Source organism: Cervus canadensis, chromosome 15 (genome assembly GCF_019320065.1).
Source record: "Cervus canadensis isolate Bull #8, Minnesota chromosome 15, ASM1932006v1, whole genome shotgun sequence".
Classification (NCBI taxonomy): Eukaryota; Metazoa; Chordata; class Mammalia; order Artiodactyla; family Cervidae; genus Cervus; species Cervus canadensis.
In genome coordinates, this window is record NC_057400.1 from 56649567 (window position 1) to 56669551 (window position 19985).

General features: G+C 40.4%; 1 protein-coding gene across 1 annotated transcript in view; it reads right to left on the reverse strand.

Moving 5' to 3' along the window:
- The window catches only part of PDE11A (phosphodiesterase 11A), a 262481-nt gene that overhangs the window by 25579 nt on the left and 216917 nt on the right, over positions 1 to 19985 (reverse strand). The window contains exons 15-17 of the mRNA XM_043487864.1: positions 18171 to 18234; positions 11203 to 11277; positions 4840 to 4923 (exon numbers count right to left, since the gene is read on the reverse strand). Coding sequence (XP_043343799.1) covers positions 4840 to 4923; positions 11203 to 11277; positions 18171 to 18234 — 223 coding nt within the window. The remainder of the gene's footprint in view (positions 1 to 4839; positions 4924 to 11202; positions 11278 to 18170; positions 18235 to 19985) is intronic.

Below are 19985 nucleotides of genomic sequence, written 5' to 3' on the forward strand. Positions count from 1 at the left end.
TATCAATTCTAACTCCCAGGTTCTACAACTTGAACTGTATTTTAAAGATTTTTTTCCTCCCTTCTTTTCAGAGAGCATGTTAGTAATTGCATCAGGTAGAATGCATTTTCCAAATCAACCGTGACAAATGAAGGCAGAAAAAAAGTCAGAAGTTACTATAACCATAACTTCAGAAGCCCTGCCTGTTGCAGAAATGCCTTGACATTCTCACAAAGAGGCAACACTCTTGCCAAAATCTTCTTTAACAGGAGATCATTATTCCAGCTAGAACCTGGCCAGGTCAAGCTCTTTTTTTGTTGTTGTCACTGTTGATCAAATACTCCAAAATCAAGAGCCAGTTTGGGATGAGCTGAAAATCTGATTATGTTCATAACAAAAATTAAATCCCTCAACATTTAACACACAGAAGATTTATAATGATTTATAGTGCATCATTGAAATTCTAGGTGCACTGAAGTTTGATTGAGACGAGAATGGAAATGAAGGGCAAAAACTTGGCCTGCTATTGCACAGACAGGCTCAGTGTGACGCTGCCACATCAGGTTTTCTGTTTATCCCTAAGGCTGGTGCAGCAGTGACTTCAAAGTTTGATGGTGTCTGGGGTTTTTCTTCTTCGTTCTTTTTTTTCCTGTTTTTTCTTTCTCTAAAGAAGTTGAGCAGCAGGCTAATGGATCCCCAGCAGGGTGCAAAGACAGCGGAAAGCGCGGGAATCAGATGTCAATGTGTTCCTCTGAGATACCCTGCTAGGACAGCTAACTAACCAGGGCTTTAGTCTTCTCTTGGGGAACGCGCTTTGATGGTTCCCTGCCCACTCTTGGCTTCCTATATGCTTCCTGATTAAAATGCTGTCACATATAAATCATGACTTCTGGGACCATTTTCTATTTTTTTTTTTAAGGAAAAGTTTGGAAACATAAGATTAAAGAGATGAGCACGTTCTAGAGAATTTTATGTGCACATATAAACGTATGTATATAAGCACATCACATCTCCCTACTGTAGAACCATCCATGTGTCTGGGACTATTCTCTGCATGTTCCTTCCTGACCCATTACTTTATGAGATATGTTTATATATTTTCTGTCAGTCACTTTCAGTCAATCACTAGATTACTCTGGAAAGTTCCTGATGAACAGATTTTGAGGGGTTGAGGGGTTTTCATTGTTTTCCTTCAGCATAAGCACAAGTTGGGACTTGAAGTTGTTTCAGAGGTAAGAGTTTCCATTTTAAATGCAATGGACATTCAAAATCTACCAGTGTACTCTTGTGGGTTCCCACCTAGGTACACAAATGAATAGCCCTTCAGGTACCACAGAGTATTAATAATCTACTCTTTGTTTGGAGAAGAGACAAAACTCAGCAAACTGGAGTGGAAGTGGAAAGTGCTTCCTTTATTTTGACCAAGCACAACCCTCTTAAGCTGATCTACCCAGTAGAAGTCAATGAAGTAAAAAAGCTGCCCTAGGACCATATCTGTGTCTCCTGCAGGGCTACATCTCCCTCTTCACCCCCACAAGCCCCTTCCCGTCTAGGGCTGCACCCAGCAGCCTCAGCCACACAGTGCGTTTGGTTAGCTTCTGTCTTTGCTGGCCCTCATCTTTCTACATTGCTCTGACTGCAAGAAGGTTTCTGATCATGATGTATGTATCTGTTTGCTTTAGGCTCTACGTGAGGTTTCTTGCCACTCAAACCTGCTCTACCTTAGGGTCAGGGCTCTGGCCATTAAAAGGTCTCATAGCTACTCTTTTATATCATTTTGCCCTCTGCCCAGACTAACTCAGCAAAGTCACACTGCATTCTTATGTTCCATAGGAGGAAGATGATGTCATCTCTCAGAGTTTGGGGTTCCTGCCAGCTGCCTGCTTCCCCATTTGCCTTTATCCTCTCAGACTCTATTAGTGTACTTCCCCATTAAAAAACCCAGGCTGACCTTCCAGCAACAACCTGAATTCCTGCAGACATTTTGACATTTGACTGGCCTCACGTTAGGGACCTTCCATACTTGGTGAGTCATTTCCTCAAGATTTTGTGTCTTCATACTCATGGTGATTCCTCCCCACTGACTGATTCCATTTCCATTGCAGAGCAACAACAGTTAATGTGAGATTATCCAGTTAAATAATGAAAAACATCCTGGTGCTCAAGATGGGACAAAATAGGGATTCTCAAGGAGGGTAATTAAAGTCATTCTACAAGGTTTCAGTTTGAGGGCTTTTTGAAATGTTGATTTCAAAATTAGATCAATTTATATATTCATATAAATATGTATTCGTATGAATGTATAAACTTATATATTCATTTGTCTATAACTTAATATATAAATATATATGCAAATTCTATATATGTAATTTATAAATATTATAAAGAATTTATGTGAAATCCATGAGCTTTTAAAAAAATCAGTTACGAAAAAGAGCATGACTTTCATGCTTTGTTCACTGAGGAGATACAGCAGCAGGTATGAATATGAACTTTTATAAACAGCTTGTTCCACATTCCTCTTTAGATGCTGTGACTTTCCCCATTTGGTTTAGTAAGAAAAGATCGTGGGTGAATATCCAACAGAGGTGAAATGAGGCAGAAAGGCCACTACAGCAAAACCAAGGCCACAGATGAGTGGGACACAATCTAATTTGGTGGGAGTGTCACTTGAACTTTCTAATGTCAGTTTCCTGTGGATAAAATTAGCAAGTGTATCTAATATCACAGCTAGGTAGAAAAGTAAAACATGTGAAAGATCAGGAATGATAGATAATATGATGGGGAAATATTACCCCCTAAATTCTGGAAACTGCTATTTGCATTTTAAATTCAAAATAACTTACTTTTTAACCTGAAGATTTTAAAGTATTTAATGGGAAGTATAAAAATAAGCCCAAGTGATTGTGAACCAGCAATGAAACATTTAAATTAACATGGAAAAACACACAAGAGTCCTTTCCACCATTTACAGCAACTAATCATGTAGGAAGGGCGTGTAGAGTTGAGTTCATTTCAAAGTAGCTTTGCAGAATAACACCAAAAACTTATCAGCCACATAAATACATGTCTTCATACTCCTAAGCTTTACCCACAGTAAAAGGAATTTATTAATTGCAAGAAATTCATCTCATTTATTGCCTAAGAATGCATAGGAAAATGAGTAAAATTAAAAAATAATTCAACATGGGTAGTCAAGGTCAATTTCGCAAAGCAAAATATACCTGACCCAACAGCTATGGGCCTTACACCTGGAAACCCAGCTTATTCAGAGATACCAGAGGAGTGAGGATGGTAGAAGTGGATGGGAGAAAAGAAAGTTGAGGATCTTTTTATAATAACATAGACATTATTCTTGATATTTCACCCAATCTTTCATTTTTATATAAAAGAGCATTATGTCCCATGTATAACTAAAATAATTCATTTTAGATTCTTTTAAAACTTTATTTCTCTGATTTTATGCTATCATGTACTTAATGGATAATATAAAACAAAAAAAGTTACTTTTGTTTTTTATAGCCATTAAAAATTACATTTCCATCTTCAAGACAGTATTCTATGTTTTTTTATTTTTTAGGATAATGTGACAGGGCTCAGCAGTTCCTAAAAGTGCTGGAAATGAAGTGGTAGATAAGCCTGAAACTTAATGGTTGTGAAGTCCTTAAAAAACAATACTATGTTTTTAATGGAGTTAGAGTGAGAAATGAAGCTGTTCTGCTTTCCCTGCATGTGTTTCTCACTCTGAAGTCAAAAAAGCAGCTCAATCTGATTGAGGTAGGTAGGGGGTAAAGAACTTACCGGGTTTTTCACATGAGAGCAAATGCTTAGAAGTAGGATTAAAAGCCAGTGTACACTGAACTGTGAGTGTTAACTGATGTCAGCCCTAATCCTACTCAGAAAGAGGAGTGTGAACATCCGGAGCTGGTGACACCAGTCTCCTTGCCAGAAGCAGGGTCTCGAACCCACGCAGCAGAGCTGGAAACCACCTCACTCAGCGTTCAGTGGGTGTCATTTGTCACACATCTCAGACAGAGGCAGATATTTAAGATGCAAGAGGCTTTACAACACCCTGTGGCCCAGGCCATAGGGTCAAAGCAGAAAACTATGTTTCATGGAACTCTCAAGTCTCACATGATATTAATAAAAGTAAAAGAAAAATGGTAAAAAAAAAAAACAAACCCCAAAACTGAAAGAGATGTCCATGGTCAAATGTTTAAGAAATTCAGAATTAGTCAAGGTTAAACATATTTCTTTCCTGGAGTACTTTTGCGAGCCTTCAGTATTTTAACGTGCAGGAAAAGAAAGTGAAAGTGATAGTCGGTCAGTCGTGTCCAACTCTTTGCCACCCCATGGACTGTAGCCCGCCAGGCTCCTCTGTCCATGGGATTCTCCAGGCAAGAATACTGGAGTGGGTTGCCAGTCCCTTCTCCAGGGGATCTTCCTGATCCAGGGATCGAGCCCAGGTCTCCTGCATTGCAGGCAGATTCTTTACTGTCTGAGCTACAGGCAAGCCCCAATTATTGGGCCTGAGACCTCTTTCTAGTAAGATATTCACTAGGCTATGGATGGACACTTCTGTTCCTTAGGGGCACAATTTGAGAAATACTGAGATATAATATTATGATACTTGGTTTATAGATGAGGGAGTTGAGGCCCAAGGAGAACTCGGATCTTTGGGTTCCGAGTACCAAGTCTTCTCAGTGGACTGATCAGAAATCCAAGAAAAGATAAGCTGCAACCACCATTCCTGGCAACACACATACCCTGGGAGGTAAAACCAATCCTTCTGAAAATGCAGTACATACTTTTCCTTCCTGGCTCGGTGAAGACACATAGACCCTCTCGGATCATGATTACCTGATACAAAGGCATACAGATGCTATCAATCCACTCCAGTTGCAACCGAGGCAGCTCATCCTTCCGGTTCCGATCAAAAATAGCCTGGAATGGGGGAGGAGAGCCTTGCTTTATTACACCAGAGACTTTATGGGTGCTTTGTCAAACACTTGGCCACAATGATCCGATTTTTACCAACTGAACACTTCACAAATCACAATCAACCTTTACACGTACTTTCTTTTCCTTTATCTGTGATGAGAAATAAAGTATTTTCACCTCTTTTTATGAGATTGGTAAGCGGATTTATTTGGACTTTATAGCATGCAACTCCTTGGGGCCAAAATCTGTCTTCAGATATAGGTAACTGCTACTAAATCAAGTCATCAGGTCACTGAGAACTGGGTACAAGTCAAAGGAAGGGGGAATGTTTTATTGCCACAAAAGAGTGCAGGCTTTTATTTTTATAGTGAGAGATTATGGAATAGATTGGAAAAGCTCCTTAAAAGCAATGTCATTTTAAATAGGAACTATTTGTGTTAATTTTTCAGAGTGGGGACAATTTTGTGTGTTTTTCAATAAGGTCCTGTCATTAACAAATTCCTAAATTTTTATCTATCACTGGATGGATAATTGGAAAAGGAAATGGCAACCCACTCCAGTATTCTTGCCTGGAAAATTCCATGGTCAGAGGAAACTGGTAGGGATAGATAATGGGGGGAAAGTACCCATTCTATCCTCATTCCCAACCTTTAAACTTTATAATATTATAATATTTAGAAAATTTTTGAGAAGAAGAGGTGACATATTTCTGTTGGGCAGACATAAAAGGAGAGACACTCAGTTGTCACTGGATGGCTAAACTGGATTCCTTGGACAAACACTGCCCAGTGTAGTCCAGTGAAAACGTCCCTCCCTTTGTTCTTTTTTTATGTATATAAACTATTGCCGGAGGGTATATTTTCAGGTATAGATTCAACTTACCAATAAATTTTAAATACATACCCATGAAATATGTTTTGCCCAGATACAAATGAGATTGTCTTTAACTTAGATGACACCCACACAATGGCTATTACTTGTAAAGCACTAAGCAGGAGTCATAACATTATAAGGTATGCTGCAGACTCCGGGTGCTGTTTCAAATGTGTCATGGACACGATCAGCTCAGGGGCAGGTAGAGGCTAATTCCTTTATTCTTAAAGAGTCAGGCCAGGGTCTAAGAAGAAACCCCGTCCTGCCTTACTGTCTTACAGTAGGTTTTCTCTTTCTTCTAAATGTGGCATCCACATAATTTTGGTGTTCACATAGGTCATGAGGGCAGACTCATGACATGTCCTTAGTCCACATATGTTGAAAAATCCTGCATCCTTTAGACTTAGGAACAAAGGTGAGACTGGGTGGGGCCCAAATCATTTGCTGCTGAGGCTCACAAGAAGATGGAAGGGTGCTGCTGAGGAAAATATCTCCAAATTAGGGCGAAGGTCACTGCCTCCCACTGGCCTGCTCATCCTTGACTACATGTGGAGTGTAAATATCAGGAAGGAGGACCAGGCACTCCAAGAACACTGTGAAACCTGCTGGAGGAAGGGCTGGTTCCTGTGAACCACATGGATCTTGGTTCAGTATGTCCAAGATTTAAAAACATTTAAATGTTTTAAAACCATTTTAAAAACATTATTCTGTTTTACCCCGTCTATAGTTCTCAATATTATCTGAAATTTTCTTATTTGTTTAATGACTCTTCCTGGTGCATAGGATACACTTATTTTTTTTTTTAATTCACTTAAAAAATATTCACAATTAGCAATCATTAAAACAGTCAATTTTAGAACATTTTTATCGCTCCAAGGGGGAAAAAATAATTACATAACAATTAGCAATCTATCTTCATTCTTCCCCAAACCCCCTAATACTTAGGCAGTTCACAAAATCACTGTCTGCCTTTATAGATTTGTCTGTTCTGCACATTTTATGTTCATGGAATCATATGATATGTGGTCTTTTGTGATGGGCTTCTTTAACTTAGTATAATGTTTTCAAGGTTTACTGTGCAAGCCCACATCAGCTCTTCATTTTTATTGCCAAATGATATTCTCTCGTATAGATATACCATATTTTATTCATCCATTTATCAGTAGATGGACATTTGGGTTGTTTCGACCTTTTATTATGTATAATGCTACTACATTCAAATTTTATTGTGTGGATGTATACTTTTGTTTCTCTTGGGGTTATAATTAGAGGTAGAATTGCTTGCCACATGGCAACCCTAGTGTTTAATGTTTTGAGGAACTGCCAAACTGTTTCCAAAGCAGCTGCATCATTTAAATTCCCACCAGCAATGTACAAAATTCCAATTTCTCCACATTCCTGCCAACTCTTGTTACTGTCTGTCTTTTTGATTATAGTCATCTTAGTGGGTGTGAAGTGGTATCTCACTGTGGTTTTGATTTGTATTTCCCTGATGATTAATGATTTAGGACATTTTTCTTCATGTGCTTATTGGCCACTTATATATATTCTTCAGAGAAATGTCTATTCAGAGCCTTTACCCATTAAAAAATTGTGTTGTCTTTCTGTTGTTGAGTTGCAATAGTTTTTATATATTATCTATTTTATAAAACATTTTATACATTTATATAATAGCTCACATATACTGAAACATTTTATATATATATCCTAGACATTAGGTGGGCTTCCTTGTTGGCTCAGACAGTAAAGCGTCTGCCTGCAATGTGGGAGACCTGGGTTCGATCCCTGGGTCAGGAAGATCCCCTGGAGAAGGAAATGGCAACCCACTCCAGTACTCTTGCCTGGAAAATTCCATGGATGGAGAAGCCTGGTAGGCTACAGTCCATGGGATCGCAAAGAGTTGGACATGACTGAGCAACTTCACTGGTTAGACATTAGGCCCATATCAGACATATGCTTTATAAACATTTTTTCCCATTCTGTGGGTTGTCTTTTCACTTTTGTAATAGTGTCCTTTGATACACAATGTTTTTAATTTTGATGAAGTCAAATTTCTCTATTTTATCTTTTGTTTCTTATGCTTTTGGTATCATATCTAAAATATCATTGCTGAATCCAATCCAGAAGATTTATATCTTGTTTTTTTCTAAGAGTTTATAGTTTAGCTCTAACATTTAGATCTATGATGCATTTTGAGTTTCTTTTAGGGCCTGGTGAAAGAGAAGATCCATTTTCGTTTGCATGTGATATTCCATTGTCCCAGCACCATTTTATGTATAGATTATTTTTTCTTAATTGCATTATCTTGGCACCCTTGCCCCAAATCAGTGGGCCATAACTGTAAGGGGTCATTTCTGGACTAGTCACTTCTCAACAAATGTTTGATGAGTGGAAGCGTGAGATACCACTTTGTCCTATGCTTCCCTTTACAGAATTTTGCATCTTGTAATTGATTATTAGTGAAAATTTATTTAATGTCCATATTTCCTGCCAGTTGGCCAGCTTCTTGAGGGCAGGGAAGATGGTGCTGCCTCATGTCTTGGTGCGCTGTGTTCAGCTTCATGCTCAGTACTTGAAGGTGGTCAAGCACGTTCTGTTAACCGACTCACTGCCTCCAGCATTAATCTGGATGAAGTGACTCTGTTGACCTTTAGGCCTATGACACCTGAAAGGGTTCTTGGACAATTTTACCCCTAAATATCAAGGAATGATGGACACAGAAGGTGTCAGATCTGGGTGTGCACATCTCTAGACATTTCTGGAAAAGCACTAACGTGGGATACTCCTGCTAACAGCAGCCAGGCCTCTCCCGAGGAGACGGTCAGCAGTTGTACTAAGCAGGCCCCTGTGGGGAGACAGTAGCACATACGGCTATGTTTCCACCACAAAATTAATTTCATTTATGTCTCCAAAAAAACCCTTACCTGACTCTGCAAAAGTTCCTCAGTGCTGCGCCACAACACTTGCCAGCCTGTCAATGCTGCCAATTAACTCATATCTTTTCCATTTAATTAAGTGACCTGTGGTACTGCTGCAGTGTAAGGCCTTCAGAGGAGGCCTTGGAAACAGTTTTTTAAAAGAGGAGAAAAGCTTTTACTTGAAAACAGATATACTAATAACTTGGCAGAAATTTGGGTTGTACTACATTTTACACATTAACTGTGTATCCCAATTTAGCATCTTTATTTTATAACCAAATTTGATGACACCACCAAAAAAGAACAAAGGAATGTTTTGAAAACAGTATAAACAAGTATTGCTTTGAAATTAAAATAATTGATGGGTGTGTTAACCTATGTAGTCTCCTGATCCATTATGGGTCAACAACAAATAAAGAATAGTCAAAATTAGTAAGTCTGAGTTCTGACTTCAACCAGGTGAAACTCTTCAAGCTAGGAGCTTTTCTGCCGCTTTTCCTTGTTTTTTTTTTAAATTTAACTCAACAAGTTATTTTATTTATTTATTTTTTCCATTTGTTTTTATTCGTTGGAGGCTAATTACTTTATAATATTGTAGTGGTTTTTGCCATACATTGACATGAATCAGCCATGGATTTACATATGTTCCCCATCCTGATCCCCCCTCCCACCACCCTCCCCACCCCATCCCTCTGGGTCTTCCCAGTGCACCAGCCCCGAGCACTTGTCTCATGCATCCAACCTGGGCTGGTGATCTGTTTCACCCTTGACAGTATACCTGTTTCAATGCTGTTCTCTCTGAACATCCCACCCTCGCCTTCTCCCACAGAGTCCCAAAGTCTGTTCTGTACATCTGTGTCTCTTTTTCTACTTTGTGTATAGGGTTATCGTTACCATCTTTTTAAATTCCATATATATGCATTAGTATACTGTATTGGTCTTTATCTTTCTGGCTTACTTCACTCTGTACAATGGGCTCCAGTTTCATCCATCTCAATAGAACTGATTCAAATGAATTCTTTTTAATGGCTGAGTAATATTCCATAGTGTATATGTACCACAACTTCCTTATCCATTCGTCTGCTGATGGGCATCTAGGTTGCTTCCAGGGATTAATCTCAAAAATATACAAGCAACTCCTGAAGCTCAATTCCAGAAAAATAAATGACCCAATCAAAAAATCGGCCAAAGATCTAAACAGACATTTCTCCAAAGAAGACATACAGATGGCTAACAAACACATGAAAAGATGCTCAGCATCACTCATTATCAGAGAAATGAAATCAAAACCTCAATGAGGTACCATTACACGCCAGTCAGGATGGCTGCTATCCAAAAGTCTACAAGCAGTAAATGCTGGAGAGGGTGTGGAGAAAAGGGAACCCTCTTACACTGTTGGTGGGGATGCAAACTAGTACAGCCACTATGGAGAACAGTGTGGAGATTCCTTAAAAAACTGGAAATAGAACTGCCATATGACCCAGCAATCCCACTCCTGGGCATACACGCCGAGGAAACCAGATCTGAAAGAGACACGTGTACCCCAATGTTCATCACAGCACTATTTATAATAGCCAGGACATGGAAGCAACCTAGATTTCCTTGTTTTTAAATGTCAGTGAAGAAAAATGTTTTAAAACTTGAAGATCTTATAAATAACTCCAAATATTCAAAACCTAATTGATCTGTTCATAAACAGACATTCTTGATAACTGACACATTCCTTGAGCTGCATTGGATCTTCTGTGCTCTGGCAGACTTTAGAATACTCTGGACCATTCTTGGATCACTGGGTGATATGTTTTGAGCTACTCTTTCATTAAGAATAAAGATTCTTCCCCCTCCTTGAGGCTGGTGACTGGGGCATTTATATCTTTGTCTCCTGATGGGTAATCAGGAGCCTACATAAGCCTTAGCCTACAATAAGCATTCTCAAATAGTAACTGAATGGATGAATCCAATAAAAACAGCATTTCAATCAGCAGAACCTAGTTTCCCAGGTGCAACTTTTCATTTTGCAAAAAAAGAAACAGAGCTTGAAATGATTTGCTTTCAGAATTTGGAAAAGTTCAAAATTGGAAAGTAAAATCCAGAATATCCATTATTTACTGCACCTGCCTGTTCTAGTCCCTCAAGGCTGGACAGCTTGCCTTTAGGTTTTCTTTTTTTCCCCTGTATTTCTGTTTCAACATAGCCACTGACTGCATATGAAGCACCAGTCCTGGGCTTTGAGTTATTCAAGTACTACTTTGCAATCCTCCCTTGTGCCTATTTCGCCCAGTGTGGGAACACAGGAAATGCTTGTTAAGTAATCAGCCCTCTTAATCAGAAACCTGGGAATAAGAGTGTTTAGCATCTAAGTTTAATTAAAGTTTGAAACTTTCAGGAGTGCCTCCTTAAATTCATTCTCAGACTTTCAAGGTGCAACCTGAAATTATTTTGAAATGTCATTCGAAAGGGTAAATACATCATAAGAAAAGGATGATCTTACTGAAGGAGTGAGTTTCAGTTCTGCTCTCTCCCGATCGCCTTGTTCAAAGAACTCGCTGGTTACAAGTTCAGCCACCTGAAACACAAAAATATTTTAATTAATGGGCATATGTAATTCATCATGAGACGTAGAAGTTATTTCTGGTTTATGTCTATGGCAGTTACCTTCAAGACAGACTATCATTTGAAAAGCTTATGAGGACATTCATTAACCTTTTGTGTTTGAAAGTATGACAGAAGTTAATCAATGAACCTGATTTCCTGTTAATCAGATCTTGTGCATTGTATTTTTATTTTTCTTGAAATAGAGTTGAAGTACAGTTGCAATCCTTAGATACATGCCAACAGACAATCTCTAAGAGTAGAGCTTACATATCCGTAAGCTCTATGTATGTAACCTTCAAGGGAGGGATATGTAACCTTCAAGGGAGGGAATGTTCTTATCCAGAAAAATGAAGCAAATAATAACCTAATAATAACTGACATTATAATAGATTATCATACTATATTTGTAATCATCATTCAGCCAACTTTTGGTTGTTTCTGTGCAGATTTTTTTTTACTTTGTTGCACACACATTTTAGCCTGGCTACATTCTGCCATTGTAGAAACTTCTTAACCATGCCACCCTACCAGTATTTGTGTGCACTCTGGAAGGGTTAACCCCAGGGCCCACCCTTTGCTTCCTACTGTAGCACTCAGTCAAGGGGCAGGACTAATGCCGGATTCATTGTTCATACCAGACTTTTACGGTATTTTTTTTGAAAATCATTATTTATTTATTTTTGGCTGCACGAGGTCTTGGTCGCTGCTTGCGGGCTGCTAGTTGCGGTGAGCGGGGGCTACTCTTCATTGCAGTGCATGGACTTCTCACTGCAGTGTCTTCTCTTGGTGTGGAGCACAGACTCCAAGTGAAAGGTCTTCAGTAGTTGCACAGGCCTAGTTGCTCAGCAGCATGTGGAATCTTCCCAGACCAGGGATCGAACCCATGTCCCCAGCATTGGCAGGTAGATTCTTATCCACTGTACCACCAGCAAAGTCCTATAGTATGTTATAATATGACTTGAAGAATGTGATTTGGTTTTAGGCTGCCTCCATCCACATAGTAAATAACTGTTTGTTTATGGTGCATTCTAGTTGTTAACAGCACAATGGAATGGCTGTTCTACTGTAAACCACACAGATATTTCCAAAGTAAGGACACATATTTTTCTACTTTTCATCCATTAGCATGGATGATTAGAAGCTACTGATCACGGTCAGGCTTACAGAGATTCCCCCCCGCCCCCTTTCCCGACCCTGTACTTCTATCAATAGGTTTATGAGAAGAAAACTGATATAACAGATCAGCACTGACCAGATATTTTCAACAACACCGTGGTGAACATCTGGGAAATCTCTGAGATGAGCTAGCTGGATTTACAAAATATTGAAAGAACAGAAAACAAATTCCAGACAAGTTGATAGCAAGAAGATCTGATTTCCAGGCTCTTACAAAGATGAGGTTCTGAGGTCTGGTAGAGGTTAGAGTGGCTTAATTTTGGTCAAGTGCAGAGAATCAAGATAATTTACCTAAATACATCTCTCAAGAGATTTTATCAACCATAAATGGTAGCCATTGATAAAACAAAAAGAATATGTAACACACACACACATCTGAGAGTGGCAAGTATAAAGTTGTTTATTAACAAATAAAATGGCCAGTGCAGATTTTAAACATTTAACAAATCCAGTAGCATAAAACTAGGTGGAACTGACTTAATTTTCCTAGGATTCCGGCTCACTTCTCTCCACTCTCTGCCACTGCCTTTCACATTAGCACTCCAAGCCTCTCCTGTTGCTCTCTGGCCTTCCTTTAGAGAAGAAACGGCCCTCTAAGGACCTGGCCTTACTATTCAGTTTCCAGAACTCTCCCTCGGACTCCTCTGAGGTGGATCTTTTGCACTAAAGAATGTATGTGTATATAGCAGGTCACCCTGAGGTGGAGTCCTGAAGAGGTCAGTAGTCCCTGGAAAGCAAAGAAATTAAAACAAAATCCTTGTATTGAGCTTTCTAAAGTGGTCTTGGGTATTTCCCCTGAGCTTCTTTCAAGCTTAACTTGTACCACTGTTTCATTTGTACTTAAAAACCCAAGCAGGCCTATTAAGTGGCTCCTGATTGAATTTTTTATTAAAGAAGGAAATTGAGATGCTAATCAGGCCTTGGGGGATGACTGGGGAAACCCACATGCTTAGAGTCCTGTGTGCAAGGAAGGCAAAGTGAAAGAGACTCTAGTGAAAAGACATTTTCAAAAGGAATTTTTAAAAAAAAATCAGCATCCAGGAAATTGGAAATACATTTCTATTTTTAAAAGAAGTTTCTATTGTTTTTGTCCAACTGTTTCCTAACATCCTTCTAGAAGTAAGTTTTTGAGAATATTTAACTTATTCAATTTGGAGACAAAAATGAGATCTTCAGTTTAGAGTTGTGACAAGATTTCTGATGGAAACAAGATTTCTGATAGAAAAACAGGGTTTTATGTTTTATTTCCCTGACCTCATGAGTTTCTGCATCAGTGAGCTGACGTTCAAATCTTGAAAATAAAATAATATTTATATCAGGGACCAAGAAGACCACCTACAAGTGGCCACTGGGCCTCTTCATTCTATAATCTCAATGCAGTAACTTTTTCCCTTTCAAGTACTTTGTCACTTTCTGACCCCCCAGGTGGGCTGCTGCTCCTTTATCTGTGACATGCATTTCACTGGGGTCCTGATAGCCCTGGCACAGCATCCCTCATCCATCCCCTTTCTAATCTTCTCTGTTATCCTTGGTCCTCCTAACTTTTTCCCACTCTCTACCACCTTCCACCCCTATCATAGAGGCCACTCCCCATAGTACCTGGAAAAGTCACCCACATCTTCTCTGCAGTATATTCCCAAACTTTATTTTAAGGGAGGCCATCCCACATGAGGGAGGGAAAGGTGGGCACAGATGAAGAAACGAGCTACACAACCAACAAATTCTCCACCATAACCTGCTTTTTAACTTCAAGCATGTGTGCATGCTTAGTTGCTCGGTCATTTCTGACTCGTTGCGACCCTATGAATTGTGGCCCACCAGGCTCCTCTGTTCATGAAATTCTCCAGGCAAGAAAACTGCAGTGGGTAGCCATTCTCTTCTGCAGGGGCTCTCCCTGACCTGGGGACTGAATCCAGGTCTCCAGCATTGTCAGTTCAGTTCCGTTCAGTCATTCAGTCATGTCCGACTCTTTGCAACCCCATGGACTACAGCACTCCTGGCTTCCCTGTCCATCACCAACTCCTGGAGTTTACTCAAACTCATGTCCATTGAGTCAGTGATGACATCCAACCATCTCATCCTCTGTCATCCCCTTCTCCTCCTGCCTTCAATCTTTCCCATTTTTCCAATGAATCAGTTCTTTGCATCAGGTGGCCAAAGTATTGGAGTTTCAGCTTCAGCATCAGTCCTTCCAGTGAACACCCAGGACTGATCTCCTTTAGGATGGACTGGTTGGATCTCCTTGCAGTCCAAGGGACTCTCAAGAGTCTTCTCCAACACCACAGTTCAAAAGCATCAATTCTTCAGTGCTCAGCTTTCTTTATAGTTCAACTCTCACATCCAAACATGACCACTGGAAAAACCATAGCTTTGACGAGACGGACCTTTATTGGCATTGTTGGTGAATTCTTGTTGGTGAACTGTCTGAGCCACTTCAAGCATGTCACACTAAAGTGAAAACCAAGACTCAGTTGGAAGAGAGTCTGTTTATTGGAGGAGAGTCTGTAGGAAAACAGCACCACTGGCACCAACTTGTGATGTGAGCAAGATAAAAACTTTCATTTGTGTTCAGCAACTGAATTTGAGAATATATTTATTACTGCAGTCAAGCCTAGCTTAGCCTTGACTAACACAAAAATTGGTATGGAAGTGAGGTACTGCTATTCAACAGGAAGGAAGGAAAAGAAAGAGGAAAATACCCTAAAATACGTGGCTTGAGAGTCAGGTATAAAAAAGTGAGGAAATGGTTGTTAGAAGCTATAGGGATGATGATCCATCTTATATGGTGGCAAAATAGTTTGTATATTTCTCATGGAAATAAAGCAAATACTGTATCTAATGAACTTACAGCCTTAGGGGAAAAGATTGAAAAAGAAAGTTAATAGCACGTGATGGCTGCTATTGACTGTTTTGCTCGGTATTATAAGTGAGCTCAGAAAATGGTTGGCAGGTGTATAACCAGAAATAAAAGGCAACAGAGAAAGTCATAAATTCTGGGTCTTATAAGGATAGAATATGAAGCTGCTTCTTAACCCCAAACTGTGAAAGTAAAAATTGAGATACATTTTGAATGACAAAGACCTCAAGAGTTATTTAGCCTCACAACAAGAATGAAATAGAAGGTGTGGCCAGTGACACACAGTTAAAAACTCTGAATGAATTAGGGGACACACACAACATCCTTTCAGTTAGACAAAATGGCCCAGAGAAATAATTTGACTACATGGTTTTCTCACTGGTGCCAAATACTGGGCACCAAACACTAGGGATTAACTGTCAAGAGAGAAATAAAGATGTATGTGTGCTTTATTTCCTTGTTCCTGAATGTAAGGAAGCAAATAAATAACAGGAGATCTAAGAAGTTTGTATAGTATCTAACTGTGGAAATGATTATTAGCAAATGGAAATGACTGGGATCAAAGACCCAAGAAGGTGACTCAATGTTTAAGAGGCTTTTGGTGCTAAAACCCCCTCACAAGCCTGTGACTATGTAAAACTTAAACCTTGGGCACTCAACCTTCTTTAGAGGGGAAGTAGGCTGAGAGAGTTTGACCTTTGACTCTCACCAAGGAGGACGGTGGAAAAGGAATGATTTCCCAGGATGGATCTAAAAACCATAGAAAATATCAAATTGGGGAGCATCTCCCTGAGAATCAGGGCCCTCGCAGAGGATGCCACATGGAGTTGGGAGTGTCATATGAGTGTTCTGTGGCATGGGTGTGTGCCATGTGCAGCATTTTGGGTGTGTGTAGGCCTCTGGTTTACATCCAGACGTGCTGTAGGGATGCGCACACATCACCCAGAGATCCTGGACTTTGAGCTTAATCCCTCGACTAATGGGCTGTTTGGGTCATCTCCCTTGGAGGGGAAGATGAGTATATTTTGCTTGCAGGAAGGAGAGTGAATCACATTTTTGGTGATTAGAAGGGCAAACTGTGGTAGTTTTGTTTTCACCAACTATTCCTTTCTTTCTACTTTCTGGGCACTGGGAAGGATGGCATTTCCTGTCTGGATGGGGTCTTTTGACAAGTTCTGGCCAATGAATTGCTGGGGGAATGACACTTAACTTCCAGTGAAAAACCCACCCGGGCCTCTGCTGGAATGATCCAGACAGTGGCTGCTCCTTCAGCCCCAGTCCAGAGCGAGGACAGAGAGGCGCCAGCCAACCCCGAGGCATGTGCCTCCAGGTGATTTGTTGGTTTAAGCTACTGAGATCTTGAGCTTAGTGGTAACACAGCCCATTCTGCCAATGCACTTGGATTATTTAAAAAGGCTAAGTGGTGCCTCCTCTGTAAGAAAGCATAAAACACTGTTAAGAAGGAAAGACTTTGGAACTTAATCTGCTAGGACTTGAATTCCTAGCTATGCAACGTCCACTTGTATGACCTCAGACTATGTATCCTTTCTAAGCCTCATTTTCCCCATTGGTGAAATAGGAATAATCACTGTATTAGTTTCCTAGGGCTGCCAGAAACTACCACAGACATGGTGGTTTAAAGCAACAGAAATGACGTCTCTCCTAGTTCCAGAGGGCAGGAGTTCAATATCAGTTCACTGGGCAGAAACTAAGGTGTTGGCAGGGCCATGGTCCCCCGGAGTCTGGAGGAGAGGATCTGTCCTTCGCCTGTTCTAGTGCCTGTTGGCTGCCGGCATCCTTCTTCCTGGGGCCACATCACTCCAGTCTCCGCCGTGTCTTTGCATTGCCTTCTCCTCTTCTGAATGTGCCATCCCCGTGCCTCTCTCCTCTAAGGACACTAGTGACTGAGTTGAGGGCCTTCTTGGATAATCCAGATGATGATAATGATGGTCCTTAAGGTAATCACATTTGCAAAGACCCTTTTTCCTTTTAAGGTAACACTTACAGGTTCCAGGGATTAGGACCTGATGGCTTTGGGTTGCTGTTATTCGGCCCCTACAGTAACAATACCCACCTCAGGGGATTTAATGATATAATACTTACAAAGCAGACATTTAACAGTTATTCAGTCAATAAATGTTCGTTTTTACTGTTATGTGAATGTATCTTATTTTCCCTCAAATGTCAAGTCTTAAGATAACAAGTTACTGCTTTAGACCCCACAGCCCACCCAGGACGTGCCTCATAAAATGGAAAGAGCTATTAAATTAATCAAATCTTAAGTTGGGTAGTTATGAGATTAAAAACTATTCTTGCTCTAGAACTAACACTTTTGATCAATGAAACCAGATAGGTGGTAAATGCATTAAATTTTTGGTACAAATTAAATTAGATACCTCATATTTTGGCCAAAGAGCCCTCTGATTTCTAAATAGGCTTAAAAAAAAAAAATCAAATTTCCTTTTTACCTCCTTGTTTTTTTTTTTTTTTACCAGATGTGAAAAATTGGACCTTGTACTAAAACATGGTTACCTATTCAAAAACACTACATTTGAAACTCCTGCCTTAAGAAATGGCCAAAGTGTTATTTGGATTTAGTGTGTTAAAAGAAAAAAAATCTTACAGAGTCAGAAATATTAGTTCTCAGTGGAAGCACGATAAAGAAAGGTTGGGCAATAAACTATGTCGCCCCTCAGCCTCCTGCTATTTTTTACACCGCGTTAATACTGATGCAAATTGACTCGGGTTTCAGTGCCTGGCAGACAGGGCTCTGGGAATACTGTCCCCCCCAGTCCCCCCTTGGTTGAGCCCTGCCATTAATCACCACTCGCCTGTCTCGAGATCTCCCACGGTTTGGTCACGGCTCCAAGGTCACAGGCTGTCATTAACATTGATCTGAAAAACAGAACCAAACAAAACAGCCTGAATAATCTTTTGTTGCATTCCTAAACAAACCCGTCCTAGATACATAAATAAATAAAATGGGACCTAGGCCAGCTCACATCTTTTTTACCTCCACAAGGGAAGCACTGTTTATAGTCCCGTGTTTAGCATCTCCATCGTGCGGCCACGCTGCTTCAGAGGACAAAGCTCGCATTCCCTCTCCGTGGCCCTTTTCTTTTGTCTGCGGTAGATCAAGGAAAGCCAAGCCCTGCTTTCCCCATACCTGAACCAAGCAAGTTCTGCTGAAAGTAATTTGTAATGGACGATGCTTTTTATTTTTAACACTCAGCAAGGGAATCAGTATGTAATACTATACCCATAACTGATGAACCTATTTACCAAAGTATCACTGATGGATGGGGATGGAAGAAAACCCACACCAAAAAGGCAAATAGCCTGCCCTGTTAGGGGCTCCGGCATTTTTATTGGCTCCACGGAGCTAAGATTTACGAGAGAGAGACACACGGTTTCACTCCAGTTTACTACCTGGCTACAACCCTGTTTTACAAGCGTTACAAAGAAGAAACATATTCAGCCACAGCTTTTATTAATTTGAGCACATAAGAAAATACAGGCAAGATCCGGATCAGATTTTTGAGGGGCAGATTTCTATTGGTTTATCTAGAATCCACACTGAACCCTGGATATAAAAAACATGGAGAACGCCGGTTTCAAAACTTAAAATATACATGAGTATATTAACATAAGTTATCATGCAAACCATGAAAAACAGTGTACAATTCAGCCCTAAATAGACATCCTTTTTAAGGAAGAATAAAGAATCAGCAGACAAGGGTCTGCAAGAAACCAAGACAAGGGTTAAAAGGAGAAAGAAGCAAACAGACACCATCTCCTGGAGAATTCTAGAGAGTGAGGCTATGACAACATAAGTTGCAGCTCTGGTGCTCCTAACTGGGTGTGGTGGGAACGGAAAAAATCAGGCATGCTCTTTGTCCCAAATCTCTCTTTGTATTAAAGCTGGCTGCGTGTGATGAGAAGTAGTGACGGATCTGAACTGGGCAGCCACATCTTGGCTCACTCCTTTCGGAAGAAAGGGGTGTGTTGTTAAAGGTCAGAGGGCTGTCCTGATGTCAGGTGTTAACATTTCATACCCTGCTGGGTTTGAACGCCTTAGAAACAGGTCTGCTTCCCAGATGGCAGAGCATGCCTGGACGGTGGTGAGAGGTTTGTGTCACTTCCCCAGGAAACTACTCCAGGGAGCAAGGCAGACTGGCCGATAACAATAGGTCTTTCAAAGTGCAGTCAGGCAGCACCCGATAGGAGCAGCCCTCTCGGAGTCAGGCAGCATCTAACTCCAACACTCCCAAGCTAAGACCTGTGCAGAGAGACACATCAGCTTGTTCTTCATCTTTGGTCTTCTGTGACAAGCGATTCCGCAGTCCTTGCCATGTGCCTGCCTCTCTACTAAGCACTGTACCAGCTACCTACTAACTAATCACTCACTAAAAGACTCCTCATCACAGGGTGCTATTATTTCTAGTTTCCAGAGAGGTCAGTGGAAGTGTGGAGGGATTAAGTAACTTTCCCAAAGGAAGAAAAGGATTCAGGATCCCATGCTTATCACAAAGTTGCCGCACCCCTCTTGCTCCACTCCAGTGCTTTTCATTTTAGGTTCTCCTGGGACCAGAGAGGGACAAAACTGTAGGTAATGCGTTGGACTTCGTAGTCTCTCTCCCAGACAG